At 38.5% G+C, this 25,000-nt stretch overlaps 1 protein-coding gene across 1 annotated transcript in view; it reads left to right on the forward strand.

Annotated features, from left to right (window-relative positions):
• The first annotated feature begins 112 nt into the window (after positions 1-112).
• The window catches only part of LOC109936009 (bromodomain and WD repeat-containing protein 3-like), a 77,119-nt gene continuing 52,231 nt past the window's right edge, over positions 113-25,000 (forward strand). Inside the window, exons 1-9 of the mRNA XM_048604943.1 lie at positions 113-173; positions 3,254-3,439; positions 4,521-4,677; positions 5,812-5,905; positions 7,906-8,040; positions 14,204-14,280; positions 21,754-21,922; positions 23,150-23,266; positions 24,826-24,933. Of these exons, the coding sequence (XP_048460900.1) occupies positions 113-173; positions 3,254-3,439; positions 4,521-4,677; positions 5,812-5,905; positions 7,906-8,040; positions 14,204-14,280; positions 21,754-21,922; positions 23,150-23,266; positions 24,826-24,933 (1,104 nt within the window). The remainder of the gene's footprint in view (positions 174-3,253; positions 3,440-4,520; positions 4,678-5,811; positions 5,906-7,905; positions 8,041-14,203; positions 14,281-21,753; positions 21,923-23,149; positions 23,267-24,825; positions 24,934-25,000) is intronic.

Below are 25,000 nucleotides of genomic sequence, written 5' to 3' on the forward strand. Positions count from 1 at the left end.
CTTTGTTTCCCCAGCTATCCTTTGCCTAATGTTTGATATAGGGAAACTATTTTAGTGTTGAAGTGCCGGAGTTTAAGGGCAACAATCTGGATGATTGTTTTGCTCATTATCCATGAGGCTTTGTACATTCCAGGATCCGAGACTTGAGTTTGACTTTGATTTTCGGACTGCGGGTATAGAAGCCTGCTGGATGTGGTTTTCCAGCTATGGTGGAACAGACTATTTTAAGGGCACAGTTTTTAGCCTGTTCCCTTTGTGGGTAAAGCCATTCGGCTCCGTTGCTTACTCTACCATTTAATTGGATAATAGCTAGTGTTCTCTTTTACTCCATTTTTCCGTCTTTGCTCCACATCACTTGAAAATCATCCTCAATAAAAACAAAAATTATTGATAATGATCTTGAAAGCTCGAGGCGACCTAGCATTGACAATATTTGGGGATAAGAATTCAAAACTTATTCTGCATTTCTGTTGAAAATTGCTTTCTAATTTTGTTACTCAATTACCTAACTTTAATTTTAAAATCATTTTCTCCGTGTTCTCTTACTTTTGATACTTCCACCAGAGGAAATAAATTAAAGATAGAGTAATATCGAATCTTCTATATTCGTATGGTTCATTGTACTTTTTATCTTAACTTGTTGTCATCTGAATTTGCATATGCCACTTCTACTCCTTTTTGAAATTTTTAATGTATTGCAAAATTGAAACTCTAGAGTAGGTCCTTGGGATACACCACAGCCTGTATCTCCACTTTCATACTTGCCAACCAATTTTTAGCAAATGACAAAGGAGCAGGAGCAGGCGTAGGCCAATTGGCTCCTCAAGCCTACTCCACTGTCCAATAAGATTATGCATAGATTTGAGGTTCTCACACTATCTACCAGTGATAAACTCACCCCTTGATTAACAAGAATATAACCTATCTCTGCCTTAAAAATATTCAAGGTCTCTGCTTCCACCACCTCTTTCAGGATTCTCAAGATTCATGACTCTCTGAGAGGAAAAAGTTCTTTGTCTAATCTCCTATTTTAAATGGATGACCCCTGATTTTTAAACAGTGTCTTCTAGTTCTTCATTCTGCTAATAAAGAAATATCCTCTCTGCATCTACCCTGTCAAGATCCCTCCGGAACCTTTTGTTTCATTTAAGCCTAGCCTGTCCAGTCTTTGCTCATTAGACAACTCACTCATTCCAGGTAACTTTCTGAACTGCCTTCAATGCATTTACATCCTTCCTCAAATAAAGGTGACCAGTACCATTCATAGCATTCATAGTACTCTACTTAGCAGTGCCCTATATAACTGAAGCAGAACTTTCCTCCTCTTGTGTTCAGTTCCCCCACAACATACTATTAACTCAACTCATTACTTGGAGTACGTGCATAGCAAGCTTTTGTGATTTGTGCACAAGAACGCCAAGATCGCTCTGTACCACAGAATGTTGCAATCTCTTACCAGTTAGATAATATACTTTTATGTTCTTCCTGCCAAAATAGATAATTTCATGTTTTCCTGATGATCCATTTGCCAGATCTTTGTCCACTGTTTTCTCCCATCTGTTGCTCTAAGCTATTGCTTTTAACAACTAAGCCAGAGACTTTATCATTTGTGAACCAGTTAATATGTGCGTTCTGTGAAGGTGTGAAAGAACCTGAAGGAAAAGATCAGTGAACAGAAGGACTTGTGAAACAAAAAGGCATGCCTCATGGAATTCTGAGGATTGATTCCATTGAACTCTTTGCCCACTTTCTTTTTCTCCCCTGCACCCATACTGCCAGTGTTTTTTTTTTAATCTCTTTCTGTCAGTATGTATGTGTGGGAGTTTTAGAAGAGGGCTCCAGTTTTAACCAGTAGAGCCATATGTTGATAGATCGTAGCTGTGGTTAGAATCTATTTATTTGTAACAAATGGTACTATATATTAAGTACAGAAGCCTGGTCTGTATTTTCTGTTAACCTGTTTCTCAGATGGGTAAAATGAGGACTTTGCATACTTTTGTGATAACTTCAGGAATAGTGTTTGATTTCCAGCATGCTACCCCAGTGAGGTGTAACACTTCTTATTTTCTTTCCATTATCAATTTTCTAGACTCCATTTTCATTTGGACCATGCTCCTCTAACATTTTTAAAAAAAATAAAGTCTTCCCATCTTTTTGCTATTTCTGGCAAGCTTTTTGTCGTACTCCTAACTGTCCCTCATTATCTGTTGGACCATTCTTTGCTTTTTATTTCATACGTTCTGTCCAATCTGCTGGTCTGCCAACTGACGTTGCACAGTAACATTGTTTCCCCTCAAACTTGATACTATCTTTTAACTTTTCTCAATAACCACAGATGGTGGTTCTGTCCCTTGGGATTTTTCTTAATCTTTGTAATGTATTTATTCTGTGCATTCTAAGAGAGTCCCTTTTAATGTTTGCAACTCTCTTTATCTGTCTTTTAACTTAATTCATCTATTCTCTTTAGCCACCTTTGCTTTTGTGCTGTCATAATTGCCCTTACTTAAATTTTAAAAATATATTCTTGGATCCGCTCCTCTTTCCCTCAATGCGAATGTAAAATCCAAACATTATGGTTGCTCCTCCTTAGGGGTGTCTTCACCATGAGCTCCTGTCTCAAAGCACAATACCAGATTTGATGTATCCCGCTGTCTGGGTCCAGAGCATGATGATGTAAGAAAATATCCTGCAAAGACGCTACAATCTCCTCATCTGGACTACATGACTTTTCCAGCCTATAGGTAGATTAAAATCTCCCAAGGTTGTCATCTTGCCTTTCTAACAAGCTCCCAATATTTATTTCCTTGTGCTTCACCCTATTGTGCCATTGCTACTATTGTTCTGTACACCACTTCCAAGTTACCTGTTGCCTTTTACCAATTTTTAAAAATCTCCACCCAAACAGTTTGCCAATACTTTTTTGAGTTTAGTCATCCCTTGCTGTTGTGCTAGTGTCATCATGAACTAACTCTCTAGTCTGATGGCCATATCCAATTATGTATGTTCTCATTTTGGCTTTTTTGAGACTGAAGAATCAGCTGAAATATTTGTGATTGGATTTGCGAGTGGATTTTTAAAGCTTCTGTCGAATATAAAAAGCTTTTCTGTTCAGTTGTATATTTTGATTTTTGATTCCAAGTTTGATGTTCTATATCTTCAGTAATTTAATGATTTCCTAAATTAGTATTTGGGTGCAAGATTGTTTGTATTTAGTATGAAAATGTAAGAAGTAAAAGCTATGACACTCTTCCAGGTGATGGTGATGTAGTGGAGCAGGTCATCAGCCAACAGACAGATGATCAGTATGAGAATGGCCAGGAACCCAGCCTTCTAGATGATGCTATTAGGGAGCTCCAGCGAGAACATGACCTGAGGCAGGGAAACGAAGGAGCAGCTGTACCGGATGGCCCTTACAGTAGATCGAACTTGCGGAACAGTGGTGAGTAACACTGCAGATGATGAAATGTGGCAGAACTCAATTCTATCCTAAAATGTTATCTTATTTACTTTCAAGCAGATGAATTAACTTCTTAAAAATATTACATACGTGATTTTAATACAGGGAATGTAAATGGTACATTTTTTTAAAAATATAAATCATTGTACTAAATGAAGTTGCAGTTATATGTTAGTGTTTGAAACCTCTTTGTGAGAGCCTCAGCACTTGACATTTTTTTAAACTGTAGAGTTAGAGTTAGATAGATGTACAAAACCTTCAATTTCCTTTTTATTATGGAGCAGGTTGTCTTTTGTCCCCTGTGTCAATGAAGTGCAGAACTTTTAAACATAAATATAAACAAATTTAAGATCAATACTGGACTATTACAATTTGTGCTAATCTGTTCTTGAAAACGGTAAAATATTCCTTAAATTTTATTTTATTGTTAATTGAGTCCTGATGGTAAACCATTCAAAGAAGACCAAAATGATCTTTGCGTATGTAATGACGTGAAAGATTATTGGGATAATTATATACCATGTCCAGTAACACCTATTGGTTGCTTGTTTATATCTTACTCAATTGAAGTAATTAAATTGGGTGAGGTACAAAACTTGTATCCAAGCTGACTGTTTCCCAAATAGGAGGATAGAATCCACACGGTCCTTCTTCCCATTCCCACCATTACCACTAGTTTATTCGTTAAGGAACTGATTTAATGGTGAGGATTTTATTCCCTCTTGTACAATTATTAATTATCAATATAGAATATTCTGTGTGGCATGCTGCATTTACTTTATCTACCGCTTTACTGTTCTGTTGTTCTGCAAAATGCTGTTGAGCTGCATACTTTGGTAGTGTAGCCCAAGCAGTACTGAATCAACAAATGCATCAGATTTGATGGCACAAATGAAAGGATGTGGATGAAAAGATATCTTAGCCTTGAAGTGTTTCTGTTAAATTCAGGAAGCATTAAAGCTGATAATACTATCAGAATATTTTTAAGCTCTGGATATGTTGTTCTGAATGTGTCAGTATATTTTGTTCAAATATGTATTCAAAATAAACTTTCATGTTTTAGCCTTGCTGTCCCCCATTGGACTTCGACGGAGTGGTCAAATAGAAGGTGTTCGCCAAATGCATAATAATGCCCCTCGTAGTCAGATGGCTACAGAGAGAGACCTGATGGCTTGGAGCCGAAGGGTGGTAGTCATGGAGCTTCCACCTGGAATTAGCAGGTAGAGATATTTTTAAATGCACCATAATTTTCAAATTGATCTGTATAAGACTGGTTACTTCAACAGAGTGTAAACACTTTAAGATACTTTTGAAACCACGAGACCTGTTAGTCTTTTTTTATCTTTTTTGAAAAATAGGCCCTTTCGATTTTAATACTGGATTAAAGCCCTTTCACTTAAAAGTTTTTCCGTTTGACTCCTGTTTATGTTGTCCATCAGCAAAGCTATGCACTTCAGTTTGATTGTGACTGCAAATAAGAATATAAGTTATAAGCAGAAGTTGCCCATTTTGCTCCATGTTCTGCCTTTCCAGATCAAGAATCTGTTCAACTCAAGTTTGTACATATTCAATTTCCAGCCTTCACTGCTCTATTGTAGAAGATTCAAATATTAGCTCAAAAGAAATTCTTCTGAATTGCACTCTCAAATGGGAGGACCTTTCAGTTTGAAAAAAAGTATGGGCAATATTTCAAGGCCTGGTCTATTTTAATACTGGATTAAGGCCCTTTCACTTAAAAGTATCTGAGATTTAGATTTTTACCAACAGGCTGATAATATGCGTACCCTCTATCCAACTGACATCATTCTAAAGTTTTTGTGACTATTTGCTGGATTGATTATCGGTCTTGAAATTGGGAAAACTCTCTTTTTAATGCAGACTATTAAGCCATGTCTGTAAGAAGAGTTGTTTGTTGTTTATCTGATACTGTTGCTATATTGATACAGAAGTAAAGGTTTTACTTGTAGGAAAAGATTGTAAATTACCAGAATGAACATGCCATTATATTAGAGAGCGATAGAGGGGTTCATTTTGTGACGTCCATGCTTGAATCTTCTTAATGTGGTATTCCGTGACACCGCCTTAGCGAACTGGAATGGTTTGAATGGCAGATGTATCCTATTGGTTACTTGTAGTTAATTAGTTAATCAGAGAACATTCCTTATAGTATAACTACTTGTATATTTTGAATGTAAATTTGAACAGCGTGTTTAGCCTACAATTTTTGAATTTATCTGGATTTAGTTCTGTTTTCCTTGGCACATAACCCACAAGTTCAGGAAGGCGAATAAATATGTACATGAATGTTCTTAGGAAGAAATGAATGTTATCCACTTAAAAGTCCTCCATTTCAGGTTTCAAGAGGAACTTCGACTAAGTAAAGGCGATGGAGAAATTAACTTGTACACAATTGAAAAGAAACGTAAACCACTGCAACCAACACAGAAGGTAAGCAGAAAAAGGCGTTCATTGTGCACAGTTCTGCCATCAGTGTTCAGTTCTAGCACTCCCTTCCTAATTATTCAACTCATCTTGTTTGCAGTGCCTTTGGAATTGACTTAGCAACTTTCAGCTGCCTGCGGAAGTTCTCATTAAGGACCTCACCCACTTCCTCTGGTTCCATGCATAAAATTCCCTTTTGTCCTTGAGTAGACCTATCCTTTCCCTAGGTACCCTCTTGCTCCTCATTCATATAAAATACCTTGGGATTCTCCTTGATTCTATTACCAAGGACATTTCACAAGCCCCTTTTTCGACTTTTTAATTCTGTGTTTAAGTTATTTCCTGCTTCCTTTATATTCACAAGGGCCTCATTTGATTTCAGTTTCCTAAATCTTACATCTGCATCCTCCTTCTTTTTGACTGAACTTTCAATATCGCTTGTCGTCCAGGATTCTTGAATCTTGCCAATCTTTCATCCTCACAGAAACATGCTGGTCCTGAAGTCTATTCAACTGGCCTTTAAAAGACTCCCATATTTCAGATGTGGATTTACCCTCCAACAACTGTCCCCCCATCTAATTTCTCCAGTTCTTGCCTAAAACTATTGAAATTAGCCTAACCCCAAATTTGCACTTTCACCTGAGAACTAATCTTATCCTTATCCATGAACTATATTAAAACTCATAGAATTATGATCATTGTTCTCAAAGTGCTCCCCAGCTGAAACTTCAATCAGCCGGGCTAATTCCACAGTACAAGGTCTAGTATGGCGCTTTCCCTGGTTGGACTATCTACATACTGTTTCAAGAAGCCCTCCTGAATACACCTAAAAAATTCTGCCACATCTAAGCCCCTGGCTGTAAATGAATCCCAGTCAATATTGGAGAAGTTAAAATCACCAACTACCACAATCCTGTTGTTTTTACATCTTTCCATGAACTGTCACAGGCTCAGAGGTAGGACAGTGCTATAAGAGCTGCAAACTGACATTTTTATATTTATAAAAAATAGTCTAGGTTGTTACGCATCACTGAAGTAGGGTGCTGGAAATCGAGCCCTGCTGTTCCCAAGTTATCACAAAAGTTAGAATGTGCACAATTTCCCAATTCATCTGTCATTTAGACCCAAGTTGACAGAAAGCACAGACCAGATATGTGTTTTTAAAAACATAACAAGTAATTAGACTGTAGCTATGGTTAAACAATCAGCATGTAACTCTACTAATTTAAAGCTCTAATTCACGTATAACCTGCTTCTGCGCCACACACGCCCCAGTGTTCCGGATGGAATGAAAGACTGAAAAGGTTATGACTTATCCATAGCTTACAGCAACTGCTGAAGGAAAGAGAAACTGGTTAACTTCAGACTCAAAATAGCTTTTACTGCAGAGAGCAGAGAAAGCTCCAGCAGATTGTTTCTCTATATATTGTTCACCGCTCCAAGCTGTTTAGCTAGCTGAAAACCCATCAAATAGTTGTTGGCAGGTAGAAGGCCTTTGTCATTGGCTGAGCCTAGAGAGCAGTTATCAATCAGCTACTTATCCCACCCTAAGCTCCATCACTGTACAACCTCTCAGCCCTAGTTTATGTGCAACGCACAATTTGACCACTGTTTGAACAAGCAGTTGTGTAAACAGTGCTTACAATTAGTGTCGCCACTTGCTTTGAAAAAACATTTTCCCATTTCAACCCACTACTTAAAATACAGAAAAACTAGACAAAATCAAGTTTTACATAAGGTGAAATCAAGATCTATTTAATCCTTTGCTCCCCTACCATTTAGCTATGATGAGTCAACATTGTTACTACAAAAGCAAGGCAAATGAGTCCTAGAATTTGCACATCAGTGTTTCAGAATGAATCAACATGGTGACAGTTCTTCTATAATTCAAAATTTCTGGTGTTACCTAGAAAATAATGTTCTCGGGGTGACTGGCTGGAAGAGGATATGTGTAAAATATTAAATTAAACCATGTCTTATTGCAAACCCTATTCATTTCTTTATAGAGCGATGGTCAGGAATTTTTCCAGCGCACAGGGAGGCGGACTCAACGCCGTAATCAGCATTTCTACCACACTCGTTCGACTGTGGAACGTCGAACTTGTATTCGTCGGATAGAAGAATCTAATAATTCTTCAGAGGTCAGTAACTATGGATTTTAAATAAACTATTCTAAAACCTCTGCTCACTACTCCTAAAAAAAACTATTTATTGCCTGCAGCAGGCAATTCGAGCCATTGTATCTTTGTCAGCTCTTTGAGAGAGCTACCAATTGGTCCCACTCATCTGCTTTTCCAAAGCCAACAATTTTTCTTCTTTTGTGTAGTTATTCAACTCAGTTTTGAAAGGTCTGATTAAAACTTCTTTTGAGGTTGCTCAAACCCTGCTTGGGCTTTCCGTGGTTGGCTGGGTTTCTTCGACTTCTAGAACACACAGAACTGAGGAAATCAAGAAGATCTTTAGTGTGAAATTAAATGCTTGTGTGCCAGAAGCAGCAAGATTACATATCCAACTCCTGAGACAGGGCTTACTATTACTGTGGCCTGTTTGTGATTCCTTCTCCGTCTGACTGGAAGGCAAACTTGTCAGTCAGGCAGCCTTCAATACGGTGAACCTCTTGCTACAACTTGGGAGTAGTGTGTAGGGTTTTGGGCTCCTTACCAAAGAAAACTGTATTTTTTAATAAGTGTTTTAAAAAAAAAACTACTCCCAAGTGTGTTCTCACCAAGGTTTAATATGATTGAAAATATGGTCTCTACTTCATACTCGCATTCTCTTGTAATAAAGGCCGAAATACCATTTTCTTGCTGTTGCTTGCTGTTTCTTTCCTGTTTGAGGCAGATCATTGCAAGTTTTCATAGATCAACACCATTGTCTTTCATGTCTTTAAATTAGAATACTAATTTTTTGAGAGCTAACTCCCTATCCTGTGGTAATGTTTCCCTATGGGTTCTCCTCCAGTAGTTGAGGCTTCTGTTACACAGTTCTGCATTGCTACCTGAAAATATGGTAGCATATGCAACCCTTCAGTCCCCTGGCACGGCTTCTATCCTGAGAGGATTGAAAACTTGTTGTCCTGGCCTCTGCTATTTCCATTTGTCCTTCCATCAGCAAACTACGATGCATCCCATCCAGATTTAATGACTTTTAAACTTTGAAGTACAGCAGTTCTTGTTTAAATGCACCTATCTATTTTTAACCTTGTCCAACTCGTATCCCATTTCCTTATTGCCTCCTCCTTAAATGTTTCCAGCATTCTTCAGCGACAGTTTTTTTTTGCGAAGTACTCATTTAAAGCAAAAGCAAAATATTTGGATTCTAGAATTCTGAAAGAAAAAAACGTACACAAAAGATCATTTACTTGGACATTAACCTTAATTCTCTTTTTAGTATCATGGTCATTATTTTTACTTACACAGGAAGATTTCCTTTGCGATCCTTAATCAGACCCAACCACTCTGAATGTTCTTTTACCATTTTTTATATGTACATAATATACTGTAATGTTGCACTTATTTGCTAATCTTCTCAAAGGGTTGTTTTGCTCCATTTATTTTTAATTTTCTTCACTTTTTGTATTCTGCTTGGCTGTTGAGTATTGTGAACCTGACAGGCCACTTTGTATCAGACTTCCCTGATCCAATTAAAACATTTCATTTTGACTCTTCTATTCAATGAAGCTGAGTTTTATTAACTAGTCTTTGATATGATTCTTGCAACATTTCCAATAACGGTGATAATTTTCATAAATCTGGAAATATTTTCACATCAGTACTTAAAAGTGTGGAGGTAGGAGACAACGGGTGGTGGTAGAAGGTTGCTTTTTGGACTGGAGACCTGTGACCAGCAGTGTCAAGGATCGGTGTTCGGTCCACTGCTTTTTGTCATTCACATAAACTATTTGGATTGAATATAGGAGGCATAGGTAGTAAGTTTGCAGTTGAAACCAAAATAGGTGGTGTAGTGGACATTTGTAGTCTGGAATAATCTTCTTCAATGTGACCTTGATCAGATGGGCCAATGGGCAGAGGAGTGGCAGATGGAGTTTATTTTCGATAAATATGCGGTGTTGCATTTTGCTAAGGCAAACCAGGGCAGGATTTATACACTTAATGGTAGGGCCCTGGGGAGTGTTGTTGAGCACAGAGATCTAGGGGTGCAGCTGCATAGTTCGTTGAAAGTGGTGTCACAGGTAGACTGGTTTGAAGAAGGCATTTGGCATGCTTGCCTTCAGTGGTCAGAATGGAGTTGGGAAGTCATGTTGCAGCTGTACAGGACTTTGGTGAGGCTACTTTTAGAATACTACAATTCTGGTCACCCTTCTCCGGGAAGGATGTTGTTAAACTTGAAAGGGTGCAGAAAAGATTTACACAGATGTTGCCAGGTTTGGAGGGTTTGAGCTATAGGGAGAGGCTGAATAGGCTGGGGCTTTTTTCCTTGGAGAATTGGAAGCTGTGGGGTGACCTTAAAGAGGTTTTTTAAAATCATGAGGGACATGGATAGAGTGAAGAGCCAAGGTCTTTTTTTCCTGGGAAAGGGGAGTCCAAAACTAGAGGGCAAGGTGAGAAGGGAAAGATTTAAAAGGGACCTCGGACAACTTTTTCATGCAGAGGGTGGTGCATGTATGGAACGAGCTGCCTGAAGAAGTGGTGGAGACTGGTACAATTAACACCATTTAAAACGCACCTGAATGGGTATTTGAATAGGAAGGGTTTAGAGGGATATGGGCCAAATGCTAGCAAATGGGACTAGGTCAGAGTAGGGTGTCTGGTTGGCACTAATGAGTTGGACTAGGCTGTATGACTCTGACTCTGTAAGTTACTATGAAATTTTGCATATACAAAGTTGTTGGACATTGTTGGCCACTAAGGAAAGTAACTTGCATTTATATAGCATTTTTTCATGATCACCAAATATCTTAAAATGTTTTGCAGACAGCGATGTGGTCCACAAGATCCTGACATTTGATAATTACCAAAAATTGGTTTTGGATGTTGATTTAATGAGCAACTATTGGCTGAGTCATGATGGATAACTACCCCTACTCTGCTTAGTACATGTGAGAAGGCACAGTCTGCTATTGTCTCCTTTGAAAAATCACACCTGCAACAGAGCAGCCTTGATTTTTGATCTTAATACCAGCGACTCTGACTTAGCCAATCTCTTGACTCTGTTGTCTTCAGCCGCATCATCACTTCTGACCTTATGACGTTGAGGATGTGTACTGTTGACTGTGTGCACTGTTGAGCACCATTTGTAACACTTCAGATAGTGAGAATCCATGGTCTAAATGCAGCATGGTGGACTAAGTGGCAAGGACTATTTGTGCCACATGAGTGCCAGACAATAACAGTCTCCAGCAAGACAGAATCTAATCACTGTCCATTGACATTCAGTGGCATTACGATTTGCTGAATTGCCCATTATCAGCGTGCTTGGGGTTACTCATTAACTAGAAACTAAGCTGGACCAGCTGTATAAATGCTATGGCTCACAGATGAGCAATTCTGCAGCGAGTAAATGTCTTCCCGTCTCCCCAAAGCCTGTCCAGTACCAACAGTGCACAAGCTGGGAGTGTGATAGAACACTTACCACTTACCTGAATGAGTGCAGCTCCAAGATCATTCAAGAACCTTGACACTATTGAGGCTTGATAAAGCAACCCGCTGGATTTGCATCCTATCCACCACATTTGACATTTGACTCTTCACCACCAATGCATAGAAGTAGCAGTAGTGCATACAATCTACACGATGCACTGCAGTGACTCACCAAGACTCATCCAGCAGCACCTTCCAAACCTGCAACTTCTACCATCGAGAAGGAAAATGGCAGCAATGCATGGGAACACCACTATTTGCAGGTTCCCCTACAAGCAACACACCATGCTGATTTCGCACTATATTGCTGTTCTTTCACTTCATTGGGTCAAAAACCCGGAACTTCCAGTAACCCAATAACCTGCAAGGACTGCAACACTTTAAGTAGCCAGCTCATTATCCTTTCTCCAGGGCAAATAAAAATGTGCAATAAACACTGTCCTAGCTAGCAATGCCCAGGTGTCATAGATCTTCCAAGTAGCTGCCTGTCTCTGCAGCAGCAAGCAAGTGCTCTTTCAATCCTTACTTTTAACCCTTACTTATATATTCGTCCCCTACTTCGGACCTGTGAGAAAGCCATACTTCTGTAAGAAATCTACACTTATACACACTTCCCCTTCAGTGGGGCCGCTGATCAGTAAGTGTCTGAGCCATATTTAGAATAACCTTTCCTTGCAAAAAATCTACCTACAAAGCATACTGTGAGAAGAAGAAATGGTTAGCTGAAAGGAAACCCGTTTGTGACCTTCTTCAGAAGGGTCTAGGCCCGAAACGTCCGCCTTCCTCCATTGCTGCTCCTGCTTGGCCTGCTGTGTTCATCCAGCTCTACACCTTGCTATCTCAGATTCTCCAGCGTCTGCAGTTCCTACTATCTCATAGATCATCTGTCATTTTCTCAGTTGTGATTTAAGCACCTCATGCTATGTCCTGTAGGTGGCATAGTTCCTCTTTCGTTGGTATCCTGTGCCACAGTAAGGGAAACGGAACAATATCCTTCCGTACTTTATAATCATTCTCTGATAAGTGTAAGGTTTAGAAAAATGAGGTTTATCATTGCAATGTTTAGAAATTTAAAAGTTTTAATTGAAATCTTTAAATGAATAATTAAGAAAATTAACCATGAGAGACCACCACGTGCAGGATCTACTTAAAGGTTTTTTGCCTTTCTCAATTAACAAGCTGAACAAGAGAGAAAAAGAATAAGTCCCAAGTCCTAATCACTAGACAAGTGTGGGGAACTGGGGCCAAGCTAATGTGTTGAGTTTAACTTACACAGACCTTTGCTTGTAATCGGGTACACACTTGGTAGAATTCACATGAAAGTGATGGTCACAAACGGGTTTCCTTTCAGCTAACCATTTCTTCTTCTCACAGTATGCTTTGTAGGTAGATTTTTTGCAAGGAAAGGTTATTCTGAATACGGCTCAGACACTTACTGATCAGCGGCCCCACTGAAGGGGAAGTGTGTATAAGTGTAGATTTCTTACAGAAGTATGGCTTTCTCACAGATCCGAAGTAGGGGACGAATATATAAGTAAGGGTTAAAAGTAAGGATTGAAAGAGCACTTGCTTGCTGCTGCAGAGACAGGCAGCTAGTTGGAAGATAGTTCCCAAAGGAACAGGCCGCGGGATGTTCCAGGCAGGAAACAAACTAGTCTACAGATGTTGGTGACAATGGGTCAGGGCTAGACACTGAGTAACTGTATGTTTATTTTTGATAAAGGTTTCAATGGACAATAACCCCTAATGTGATAGTGTAGGAGCTGTATACCACTGATAGTTAACTGTATGGTGCAGTTAGATATACTGATTATGCTAGATGTGGATAGTATTAATATAGTTTTGGGGTTGTGTCAACCTGTTTGTGTAATGGTATAAAAGAAGTATTTCTTACCATTATATTTGGAGAGAGTTCAAACTCCTGAGTGAGCCTTGGACCCCCTCCCCCTGCATCTACGCCGGTGTTTTGCTTGAATAAATTTCTTAAGAGCTGCTTTCCTTTGCTGTCACCGAGTCTCTAACTGCCTTTACAAAGGTCATTGTTACAACATGCACAACTCATTTGCCCACCCTCACTGACACTGGCTCAATCTTCTGTTTGCTCACCCATCACTGTCACACCTGTAGTAATGGAGTGTGAATTTTGGTCAGAAGAGTTTTTGATTTCCACCTTTGTGTGGAAAAGTGCTTCTCAACATCACTCTTAAATAGTCTAAATTCACTTTTAAGTTTACAATGTTTCTAGCAATATAGAACACAAAATTTCAGTACTTTTGAACAAACATAACTGGATAGCTTCATGTTATCTGTGGCTGGAACAAAAGTCAAGATCTCGACAAGCTAGTAGCCTTCATCTACCTTAAAAGCTACTGCATTACAGGTAGCAGCCAAAGTCCTTGGTATCTGGTATTGATTCAGTCATTTGTTAGTGAGCTCTCCAGGACAAGGAAATAAAGGTTATTTGAACATTGTTCAGTTACCTTTGTGGACCGATTTTGATTTTAAAATTGTAGAATTGAAGCTTTTTTATGTTGAGGCTTTATTTCTTGTTCAAACTGCAAGTATGTATGATATATCAGACAAATATTTGAATTAGGACCAGGTATCGTTCACTCAGACCCTTGAGCCTTCTCAGTCATTGTTATCTGATGAAAATAACCACTGGTATTTTCTCATTTAATACTTTGCTGTTTCTGGCAACCAGGAAATGGAGACTATAGATGGAAGTGAGGGGTCATCTGATGAGGTTGAAGAAGAGTGGCAGAGTGAAAGCAGTTCAAGGTAAGAGACTTTTGAATACTGTTAGTGGGTTCAGATGCTAACTCGAGTTCATGAACATAATTAATTCAGCTGTATGTTGCATGCATTATTGTGTTTACCACCACCAGACAGTGACTGACATAAGAAAATAAGATGTATTGGCAGACCATTCAGCCATTCATCCATTCAAACTGTTCCACCTTTTCATATGATCAATCTTCTACCTCACTACTTCACGTCCAAAAACCTGTTGATCTTTGACTTTAGTATACTTGACAACTGAGCATCCACAGCTCTGCAGTGCAGAATTCTAAAGATTCACGACTCTGCGTGAGAAAATTTTCCTCATCTTCACTCTGAGTGAACAGTTGCTCATTCTTAAATTGTGACCTCTAATTCTTGATGCTGAAAACCCTAAAGAATTTTTCATGTATCAATTCAATCACTTCTTATTCTTTTAAACGCTAGGATATAAAATGCAGGTTTACTTAATCACTCCTTGTTGGGCAGTACCCTGATCCCAGGAATCAGTTCAGTGATGTAATTTTCAATGCATCCTGCCTAAAACAAAAATATCTATCTTCAGGAGATTAAAACTAAATGCAGTTTTAACAAACCTCTATATAACTACAGGAAAGGCTTCTTTTACTTTGATACTCCAATTGCTTTGGTTCTTTCAGTTTGTGCTGGTGACTATGCTCCATTTGAGCCACCTCCCATCTTTTCTGTTTTACAATTTCATGCTAATCCCTTTTTGAATAGCAATTATTCATGAATATCATCATTTCAAACCATTGGCCAGGATCTTAACAGCAAGAATACAAAATCAATGCTATTACTGGGTTAGTAGGTTCCCAGACAGGAGCCCAGCTTGATGGATCATAATTTTGTGTTTTTTGATTTTAGCAAAATTGTCTATTTCTGAACCATAAGTATGCAACACTGCAGTTTTTGTTTTAACAATAGCACAATGTCCCTTTTTATTTTAAATAAACTTCAGGTAAAATAGAATAATCTAACATAGCTACTTACAATCCAGATTCAGTTATTTAGACATACACTAAAGGAATAAGCCCATTAATCCCAAAACACTCCTTTATAAATTGAAAAGAAACGAAATAGCCAAATGCCCAGAGTACCTCTGCTACAGTTCTCTGAAACACTACCTGATAACACACTCACTGGAATCCCTGTGTCTAACATTTTGGCAGGTGTAAATCACTTGCAACTTGAACTTTTAGCTGGAGCTATGATAGCTTCTTCCTGGAGCTACCCCACACTTGAGATTCCGTGTACCCATCTTAAATAACCACTTTTTTGGGTTTTCACCAACACTTCTGGTCTGGGACTAACTAACTTTTCATTCCAAGTTAATCTCATTCACTAAATCTGTCATTCTTGTCTAAGGAGTTCTGCTGTATACAACCATCTTATTTCAAAGCCTTCCTAAGACAACATGCAAAGTTAAAATGAAACTACAAGTCTAAGTTATGAGCATTTCCCTGAAGCTTAAAACTCGGTATGGTCAAGAATCTAAACTTTTAAAAAGTTAAAATTAAAGTTAAATTTAAGTTTTAAAAAAGGTGCACTAGTGCATAAATCCATTCACTGTACAGCCAGATGTTTAAAAAACTTTATTAAAAGAGATCATCATGATTGCAAAAGTACTTCTAAGACAACTACTAACTTCAGACACATAGAAAAATCCAAACTCATCCAAAATACAACGAGCAATTATACATGTAAATCCCACCGTTCAGCCACATTACCAAAGTGGATAATATATATCTCCATATTTATATTCCGTCTATCACATTTGTGCAACCCATTTAATCATTCCAAATCCTTTGCAGTGTCTTTGCATAGAACATAGAATAGTACAGCACAGGCCCTTTGGCCCACGATGTTGTGCCGAACTTTTATCCTAAACTAAGGTCTGTATAACCTCCACCCCAACCTTATACTATATCCATATGCCTATCTAATTGCCGCTTAAATGCCCCTAATGAGGCCGACTCCACTACCCTCTCCGGCAATGCATTCCACGCCCCTACCACTCTCTGAGTAAAGAACCTACCTCTGACGTCTCCCCTATATCTACCTCCACTCACTTTAAAGCTATGCCCCCTCTTAATAGCTATCTCCACCCTAGGAAAAAGTCTCTGGTTGTCCACTCTATCTATACCTCCGATCATTTTGTATACCTCTTATCAAGTCACCTCTCGTCCTTCGACGTTCTAAAGAGAAAAACCCTAGCTCTCTCAAACCTTTCTTCGTAAGACTTTCCCTCCATTCCAGGCAACATCCTGGTAAATCTCCTCTGCACCTTTTCCAACACTTCCACATCTTTCCTGTAATGAGGCGACCAGAACTGGACACGATACTCCAGATGTGGCCGAACCAGGCTTTTGTATAGCTGGAGCATAACTTCACGGCTCTTGAACGCAATCCCTCTAATTAATGAAAACTAACACACCATATGCCTTCTTAACAACTCTATCCACCTGGGTGGCAGCTTTCAGGCAACTGTGGACATGAACCCCAAGATCCCTCTGCTCCGCCACACTGCCAAGAATCTTTCCCTTAACTCTGTATTCTGCTTTCACATTTGTCCTTCCAAAATGAATCAGGGTTAAACTCCATCTGCCACTTCTCAGCCCAGCTCTGCATCCTATCAATGTCCCTTTGTAACCTAGAACAGCCCTCCGCATTATCCACAACTCGACCCACCTTTGTATCACCCGCGAACTTGCTAATCCACCCTTCCACTCCTACATCCAAATCATTTACAAAAATCATCCTCTCTCAGCTTATTTTCCTACCTACCTTTGTATTGTTGATTAATTTGAATAAGTTTACAATATTCCCCTCCTGTCAGTTATCAATATGGATTGTAAGTACCTTGGGTCCAAAAGGTGATCCTTGAAATAGGTCACTTCTTATAATGTACCAATCTGACAGTGACTGTTCATTTCTCCTTTTCTTTCAACAAATTATCAAGCTATTCACATCTATCATCCCCCAACCCTCACCCTGTCAAATTCATTGAGTATAGTTTAGTATCACGGCCTCTTGTGTAGGATCTTGTTGAATACTCTATGAAAAGCCAAATACACTGAATGTAGGGCCACCCATTGTCCATTCTACTATTTATGTCCTCAGGAAAAGATCAGAATTGTTAAACACATCAGATGTTAAACATTCAATTAGGTCTTTGTTTTTGACCAGTGCAGACTTGATTTGACACAGCAATAAAAAAAGTCCTTTGGTCTAAGTGTCGAGCAAGCCAAATCAAAGTAGCCTCACTATCACTAGATTCACAGCTCAGTGAAATTAAAACGTTCCGTGATCCCCTCATTTGCTCAATTGATCCTAACCAGCCTTTCTGAATAACAGATCTCGGACACCAAGTTTATAACTTAAGCAAAAATTAACAACTTCTTATTAATAATGTAACCTTAGTAGATCACACTTAAACAGCAAGGAAATCTAATTAATATCTATAATCCAAGCCCAGTGTTCTTTGTTCATCAAACCCTCTCTCTCACTGGCAGACATAAGGGATAAATTTTGACTGAATTTCAGGCCTTCGTGAATCCTTACATGATTTGTTGTATTACAGGTACCAAGTCTGTATATCTTGCTTGAATTTTGAAGTCATAAACCAATGCGAACAGCTCCTTTGAACTACGTAATAATTTATACTATTGGGTGTGGCTGATTTGTTAGCTTTTAGTCCCTTCAGTACTGTTTTCTTTGCTTATATTTACAACCTTTTGAGTCCTTTCTCAAATGATTTTTGTATTATCTACTGTGAAGACAGATGCAAAGTATTTATTTTCTTCAATTTCCTTAACGCATTATATAAACTCCCTAGTGTCTCCCTCTAAGGGATTTGTATTTTTTTATGCTAATCTCATCTTCTGTAGAAGCTTCTATAGGTACACAAAACTTAGTCTATAGTTGATTTACTCTCTAAATTTTAAAAATCCTCGCAAACCTCAGGCATTCTTTTTGGGAACATTTATGAGGTCCTCCCACTTAATCTATCCATTGTTTAACTATCATCATATATTTTAATCCCGTTTCCTAATCTGCCTTGACCAGCTCATTGCTTATAACTGACGGTGTTTCATGCTTTTGATTCAACGATATGTCAAATTCATTATAAGTGTTTGTCATATTATTAAAATTGATTCCCAGCAGCTCTCTTATTATGAGGTTATTAATTTAACTACCTCATCGCTTAAAACAAGATGTAAAAATAGTCTTTCTGTAGTGATTCATTGACATATTTATCTGGCAATCATCTGCTTTAAACGCATTCTTCATTGCCTACACTCGTGCTGCAAATTTGACCAATCTTGATGAAGATTCAAGTCTCCCATGATTGAACAATCATTCTTGTTTTATTTACTCTAATTTCCTAAATTACACGCTCTTCGAGCTAAAATCGATTTCCTTCTACTTTTCTCACCTCATTGTTTGATATCTGGGTAATTCCTCCCTCCTCCAGTTTGCTTATCTTTTCTAAAGGTAAAGAATGCTGGAATAGTTAATCCCCAACCTTGGTAACTCCTAATGGCTCTTGGAACAAACAAATTTGTTTTTGTTCTGTTAATTGATCTGTTTTGATATGAGTGCTTTGTCCATTCAATCTCTGGCTTTAATTTGACTTTCTTTATTCTTATTCTTCTGATGTTACCTTGATTACTAATGCTCCAAAGCATTTATTAAATGCTATCCAATTCCTGATCCACATTGGGGTGAAATAAAAAAACTGCAATCACTGATCTACCCAATGTCCTCAACAGTTTCTCTTACTGATTTTGAATTTCCCTCTCCTGAATTCTCCCAACCCAACCCTGTTGACCTATTTTGCAGAGCAGTCTTGTAGATTTTTAGATGTAAGAAAATGAATGACTGTTTTAGTGATTTATTTGTCATTTTCTCTGAAAATGACGTAGAATTATGTCCACTTCACTAAACGAATTTAGCTTAAATCAATTTTATTGGAAGCCTGTAAAATTGTAATGCCCTGCTCACAGGGGGAGCAGAGGCAAGAATTGCATCCCATTTTAAGGAAAAAATATTTATGAAAACTCTTGTGTTTTTCAACGGGTCTTATGACAGTAAGTCCAGAAAACATGCAGAAGGGCATTTCAAGAGCAGCACCAGGCATTCTGACAAATTAGGTGTCAACCTAGTGAAGCTACAAAACAGGACTACTTGCATGCCAAACTACATAAGCAGTATGTGATAGACAGGGCTAAGTGACTGCACAAACAACAGATCTGATCTAAGCTTTGTAATGCAGTCGCATCCTGTTCTGAATGGTGGTGGACAATTAAATGACACACTGGAGGACAGGGGTCCACAAAAAGTGCCATGCTGAATGATAAGGGAGACCAGCACATTCGTCTGAAATATAAGACTGAAGTAATCTTCAGCCAGAAGCACCGATTATCCAAAGTGGCCTTCCGCATAGGTCCCCAGCATCTCCAGATATCTGTGTTTGTCCAATTCAATTTGCTCCTTATAATATCAAGAACTATTTTGAGGTGCTGCATTGTGCAATGGCAATGGACCCTGACAACATTCCAGCAATACTGCTGATGATGTGCTCCAGAACTTTTCACTCCTCTAACCAAGCTTGTCCAGTACAGCTACAAAATTGTCATCTACCTGAAAATGTGGAAAATTGCCCAAATACATCCTCCACACAAAAAGTAGGACAAGTTCAACGCAGCCAATTAACATTCCATCTGTCTACTCAGTAAAGTGCTGGAAGGTGTAGTCAACAGTGTCATCAAGCAGCATTTGCTTAGCAATAACCTGCTCCATTTGGATTCCATCAGCTCCTGACCGCATCACAGCTTGGTCAAATCGTAAATAAGGTAGCTGAATTCCAGAGGAGAGGTGAGAATGACAGCCCTTTGACAACAGCGCTGCATTTGACAGTATGGAATCCAGAAGGACTTGCTAAACTAGAGTCACAGGCGGTGGGTGTGATTTTGAAACACTGCACTGGTACAAAGGGAGATGATTGTGGTGGTTGGAAATCAGTCTTCTTGGCTCCAGAACATCTCTGCAGGAGTTTCTCAGGGTAGTGTCTTAGGCCCAACCGTCTTCAGATGCTTTATCAATAACCTTGCCTTCATTGTCAGAAGTTGGAATGTTCAGCACCATTTGTGACTCCTCATATTGAAGCAGTCTATATTTGAATGCTGCAAGATCTGGACCTTCTCCGGGTTTTGGCCAACAAGTGAGAAGTAACGTTAATGCCAAGGAATGACTGGCTCGACTCACTGTTGTCCGAAATGTTGTCCCCTGTTATCAACATGCTGGGGTTTACCAGTGACCAGGATCTTAGCTGCACTAGATGCATAAATACTGTAGCTACAAGAACAAGTCATTAGCTAGGAATTTTGCAGTGAGTGCATCAGCACCTGACTCCCCAAAGCCTGTCCATCATTTACAATGTATAAGTTAGGAGTATGACAGAATATTTGTTACTTGGTTGGATGCGCATAGCTCCAAAAACGCTCCAGCTTGTCACCATCTAGGACAAACCAACCTGCTGGCTTGGCACCACATTCAAAAATATTCAGTCTCTCTACCACTGACACTTATTGGCAGTATTATACCATCTATAAAGTGCACTGCAGAAATTCACCAGATCTCCTAAGGCAGCACCACCCGTGCCCATGATCACAACAGTCTAGTAGACCGGGGCAGCAGACACATGGGAATGCCTCCTGTAACTTCCCTTCCAAGCCGTGCACCATCCTAACTTGGAAAAATATTGCTGTCCTTCAGTGTCACCATGTCACAATCCTGGAACTCCCTACCTAATGACATTGTAGACCTACATCCAGCAAATGGACTGCAATGGTTTAAAAAGGCAACTCGCTATTACTTTCTTGAGGGCAACTAGGGGTGATCAATAAATGCTGGCCCAACTGGCAATATTGCATAAATTTGTAAATAAATAGAATTATACACCTGATTGACGTGCATGGACAGGGGGAATAGGAAGCAATTGTTCCCCTTTGCTGAACGATCAATAAAGAGCAGCATAGTTTTAAGATGAAGAACAGGAGTTTGAGGGAGGATTTGATGATTCTTTTTCACTCAGGTTGATGAGAATCTGGAATGTATTGCCTGGGAGAATAGTAGAAGAGGGAAAGCTCATAAATTGTAAAAAGGACATGGATGAGCACTTGAAATGTTACAATTGCTGTTATAGGTGCTGGGAAGCAAAATTAGTGTAGATAGGTTGGTGCAAACTCGATGGGCTCAGGAGCCTCAACTGTGCTATATGATTCTTTTAAAAAGAAAAAACCTTTTGTGCTTGCACTTGTCTTTTTTTTTCCAAGCAGTGGTTTAGTTCGGAAGGTTACAGCAAATTCTGTTATCCTCGATCACTTACTATAGCCAGGTCTGAATGTTGATGTTAAATGCTTACATTCTCTTTCTCGATGTTCAATTTAGTGATTCATCAAGTGAATATTCAGATTGGACGGCAGATGCTGGTATTAACTTGCAACCACCCAAACGATTGGTGAGAGGAATAGTACGTCATAATAGCAGCTCTGAAGATGAGAAGCTGGGAGAAAGATTGACTCTAAAACGCAAGAAATCCAAACAGTCCAAACAGAAGGTACTTGAATGTGTGCAGCCTTTTTTTGTTTCCATGTATTTATTCTAGAAAGGGTTTATCTGTAAATTTGGGAAGAAGATCCAGCTTATAACAGAACTTGGCTTTATAAGACTTCTGGGTGTAGAAATTAGCTTCCAGTGCTGGTGTAAAATGGAAGGTATTGGATCAAGTATCTGTTATACATAGGCATCTAATATTTGCTTTCATGGCTGTTGATGCTGCAATAGGCAATTTGACGCTAGACCTAAAATGTGAACATATACAGCCTCTTTTTACGCAGGAAGTGGTGAAAAGTAGATGTAACTCATTGGCAAAAAAAACCTGACTATTTCATATTGCAAAAATAAGCAAAAAGCATCGTCACCTCAGCGTCCTGTACGGATGAAGGCATGTGCTTTCAGCATGTACAAGTTGATTATGTGCATAGCATGGAGTCTGTGTAAGGGGCCAGAAAATTGTTTTAATTCTGATCATTGCAGTACGTATTTATTCCCCTTGCAAAGCCATGATAGAACTGAAGTTGAGTAACTGTTGGGTGCAGACTGACAAAATTCTTACTTTGTCTGCTGATTCACATTGAGCAAATTCTGATTTACCAAATTGGATCAGAGATAATATCCATTTGTATCTTTCTCCTCTGGCCTGCAGGTGTACTTATTTGTCAGTGACATGTGGAGGCCAGATGCATCACAATATGAAATTGTATGGATATTACTGCATCTGTTTCTCAGTGCATGGGCTAAGATGAGTTGACTGTTTACCTGCACTGATTCTGCTCACATGCTTAAATTAAGATGTGCTAATAATTTGGAACTATCTAACTCGAAACTTTTCTCTGTGCAGCTAAAGTATGCCTTGTATTTAATAATGTAATTGGCTGTAGAGCTTAACTGGCTTGCAGGCAATCTTAAAAAAAATTCCTCTTGCTCAACCTAAAGTTTTTAGGTTTTTGACTTAAATTTTACTTTCAATGTTCTTATCCATCTTCCTTGGAAGAGGTGAAACTACCATTGTATTAATCATAATATTTTTGCTGCATTTTTATAACTTGCAGCCATGCTTCCTCCTTTACTTGCACATGAATTATTAAAAGGAATTTGCATTCATACTTCTGTTATAAGGTATCGCAAACTTAATTGTATAGTAGACTTACTGTCAAACCTAATTTTGCTTCTCAAATTCGCATGTTATATGCGTTAATGTTCATTTGAGTTCCTCTATTTATAGAGGCCGAGTGAACTACTTGCCATGGAAGGTGCACCTTCTGAAGAATGGATTCCTCCATCTTGGATCCGAGATACAACACCACGCAGATCACCATTTGTGCCACAAATGGGTGATGAGGTAAATCTTTGTTCCTTGACTAAATTGAATAGTATATATGCTTTTAGGAGTTGAGAGCTCATTTATGTTTATTTCAGTGTACTGTTTGAGTTGTATGTTGTTTTGAAAATTGGTTGCAAAAGTTTATTACATTTCGATTTATTTAAAGAATAATGTAATTATATAAATGTAATTCTTTCTCCTTTATTACTATTTTTATTTCCATTTTTTGAACAAAGGATGGTGGATTTAAGTGAATCAGCCTCGCCTATTAGTGCATCGACAAACTAGTAAAAATCTCTAGCAATGTTTCCTGTAAGATTTGAGTGTGCACACTAGCTCATACCCTGATCAAGTCTATCTCTTTAAGTTATTGCAAATATGCAAGTATACAAAAATGTGAAGGACCCACGCGTCTAAACAAATCACCTGGAACGTGCAGGGGGGAAAAACGTTGATACATTGATCTTTGGTCCCAGTCACTTATTAAAGTTCATCAATTATCATCAATTCTCCACTTATGTAGTTTTGTTTTAGAGTTGCCCAGTTGCACCATTTGATACCTTTTCACTTCAGAATATGAATGCATTGTCGTTTGACAAAATCCTTTAGGATTTGTTTAAGATTTTAGAATATAACTCCCTTATTGTTGCACAGTCTAAATACTTTTGTCAGTGTTCTTTGCATATACATTTCAGTTTTGTGATAACTAGTTATTCCTTGATGAAATAAACTTGGCTGAATTGTTTCTATGCCAAAACCGAATATATTTTAAAGCCTGCATAGTTTGTACACCTCACCTCTCTGGTTAAATTTTAAGCTTGGAATGACTAGTGGAGGAGTAGAGCTAGAAAGCAATTGGTGCATTCGTCCGGTCTCGGGCAAAACAATGCCTTCTCCAAATACTGGCATTCCTCTGTTTATCATCACTTCAGCGTAGCCTATAATAACATTTCAGAAAGGCCTTATGAGGAGAGAAAATATATTTTGTGGCTTAGGTGACACAATTGCTAATATTCCCAACAAATTACACCAGATCTGGTGTAATTGCACATCTGTGTGCATTTTCTTTTATTGCCTTCACTTTGTTTAACTGTTTAGGCCATGTTGAATTCTGATTTGGGTGTAGGTTTTCACAGGGAGTTTGGGAGATGGTCTTTCTCTGTACTATGATAGCATATAGACATGTTAATAAACTTGAAAAATCTGCTGAGGGTGACAAAATAATATCAGTATAGCTAAGTAGCAAGTGGTGCATTTTTGGTAGCAAGAAAAAGACCGTGCATCCTTTGGAAAATAAGTCCCTAAATGAGATTCTGCTATTTTGTTAGTTTCCAAAAGTACTTTGCAATAACAGAACTGATGCTATGCAGCAGGATGAGAAGAATCAGGACTTTTTCAAAAAGACTTTGCAGGAGGCATGATTCATTCCTTTATATTGAGTCCTATTGAAAAATCTAAGCTGAAGTTGGTATGCTGGTGTGTGTAATGGGAGAGTTGTTATTGAGCAGATATTAATATATCAGAAAATTTATTGTTAAACTGAAAATCTATGTTAACAATTTTGGTGATCATTCCAGGTTGTATATTTTCGACAAGGGCATGAAGCGTATGTGAAAGCTGTTAAAAAAGCAAAAGTCTACAGTGTAAACCTTCAGAAGCAACCGTGGATCAAATTGGAACTTAGGGTAAGCATGCTTTTTTACACAAATTGTTGTTCTCCCCTATTTCTCCACCAGCCCCTAAAACCATAAT

The sequence above is a fragment of the Rhincodon typus genome, chromosome 14, assembly GCF_021869965.1.
Source record: "Rhincodon typus isolate 14 chromosome 14, sRhiTyp1.1, whole genome shotgun sequence".
NCBI classification, from domain to species: domain Eukaryota; kingdom Metazoa; phylum Chordata; class Chondrichthyes; order Orectolobiformes; family Rhincodontidae; genus Rhincodon; species Rhincodon typus.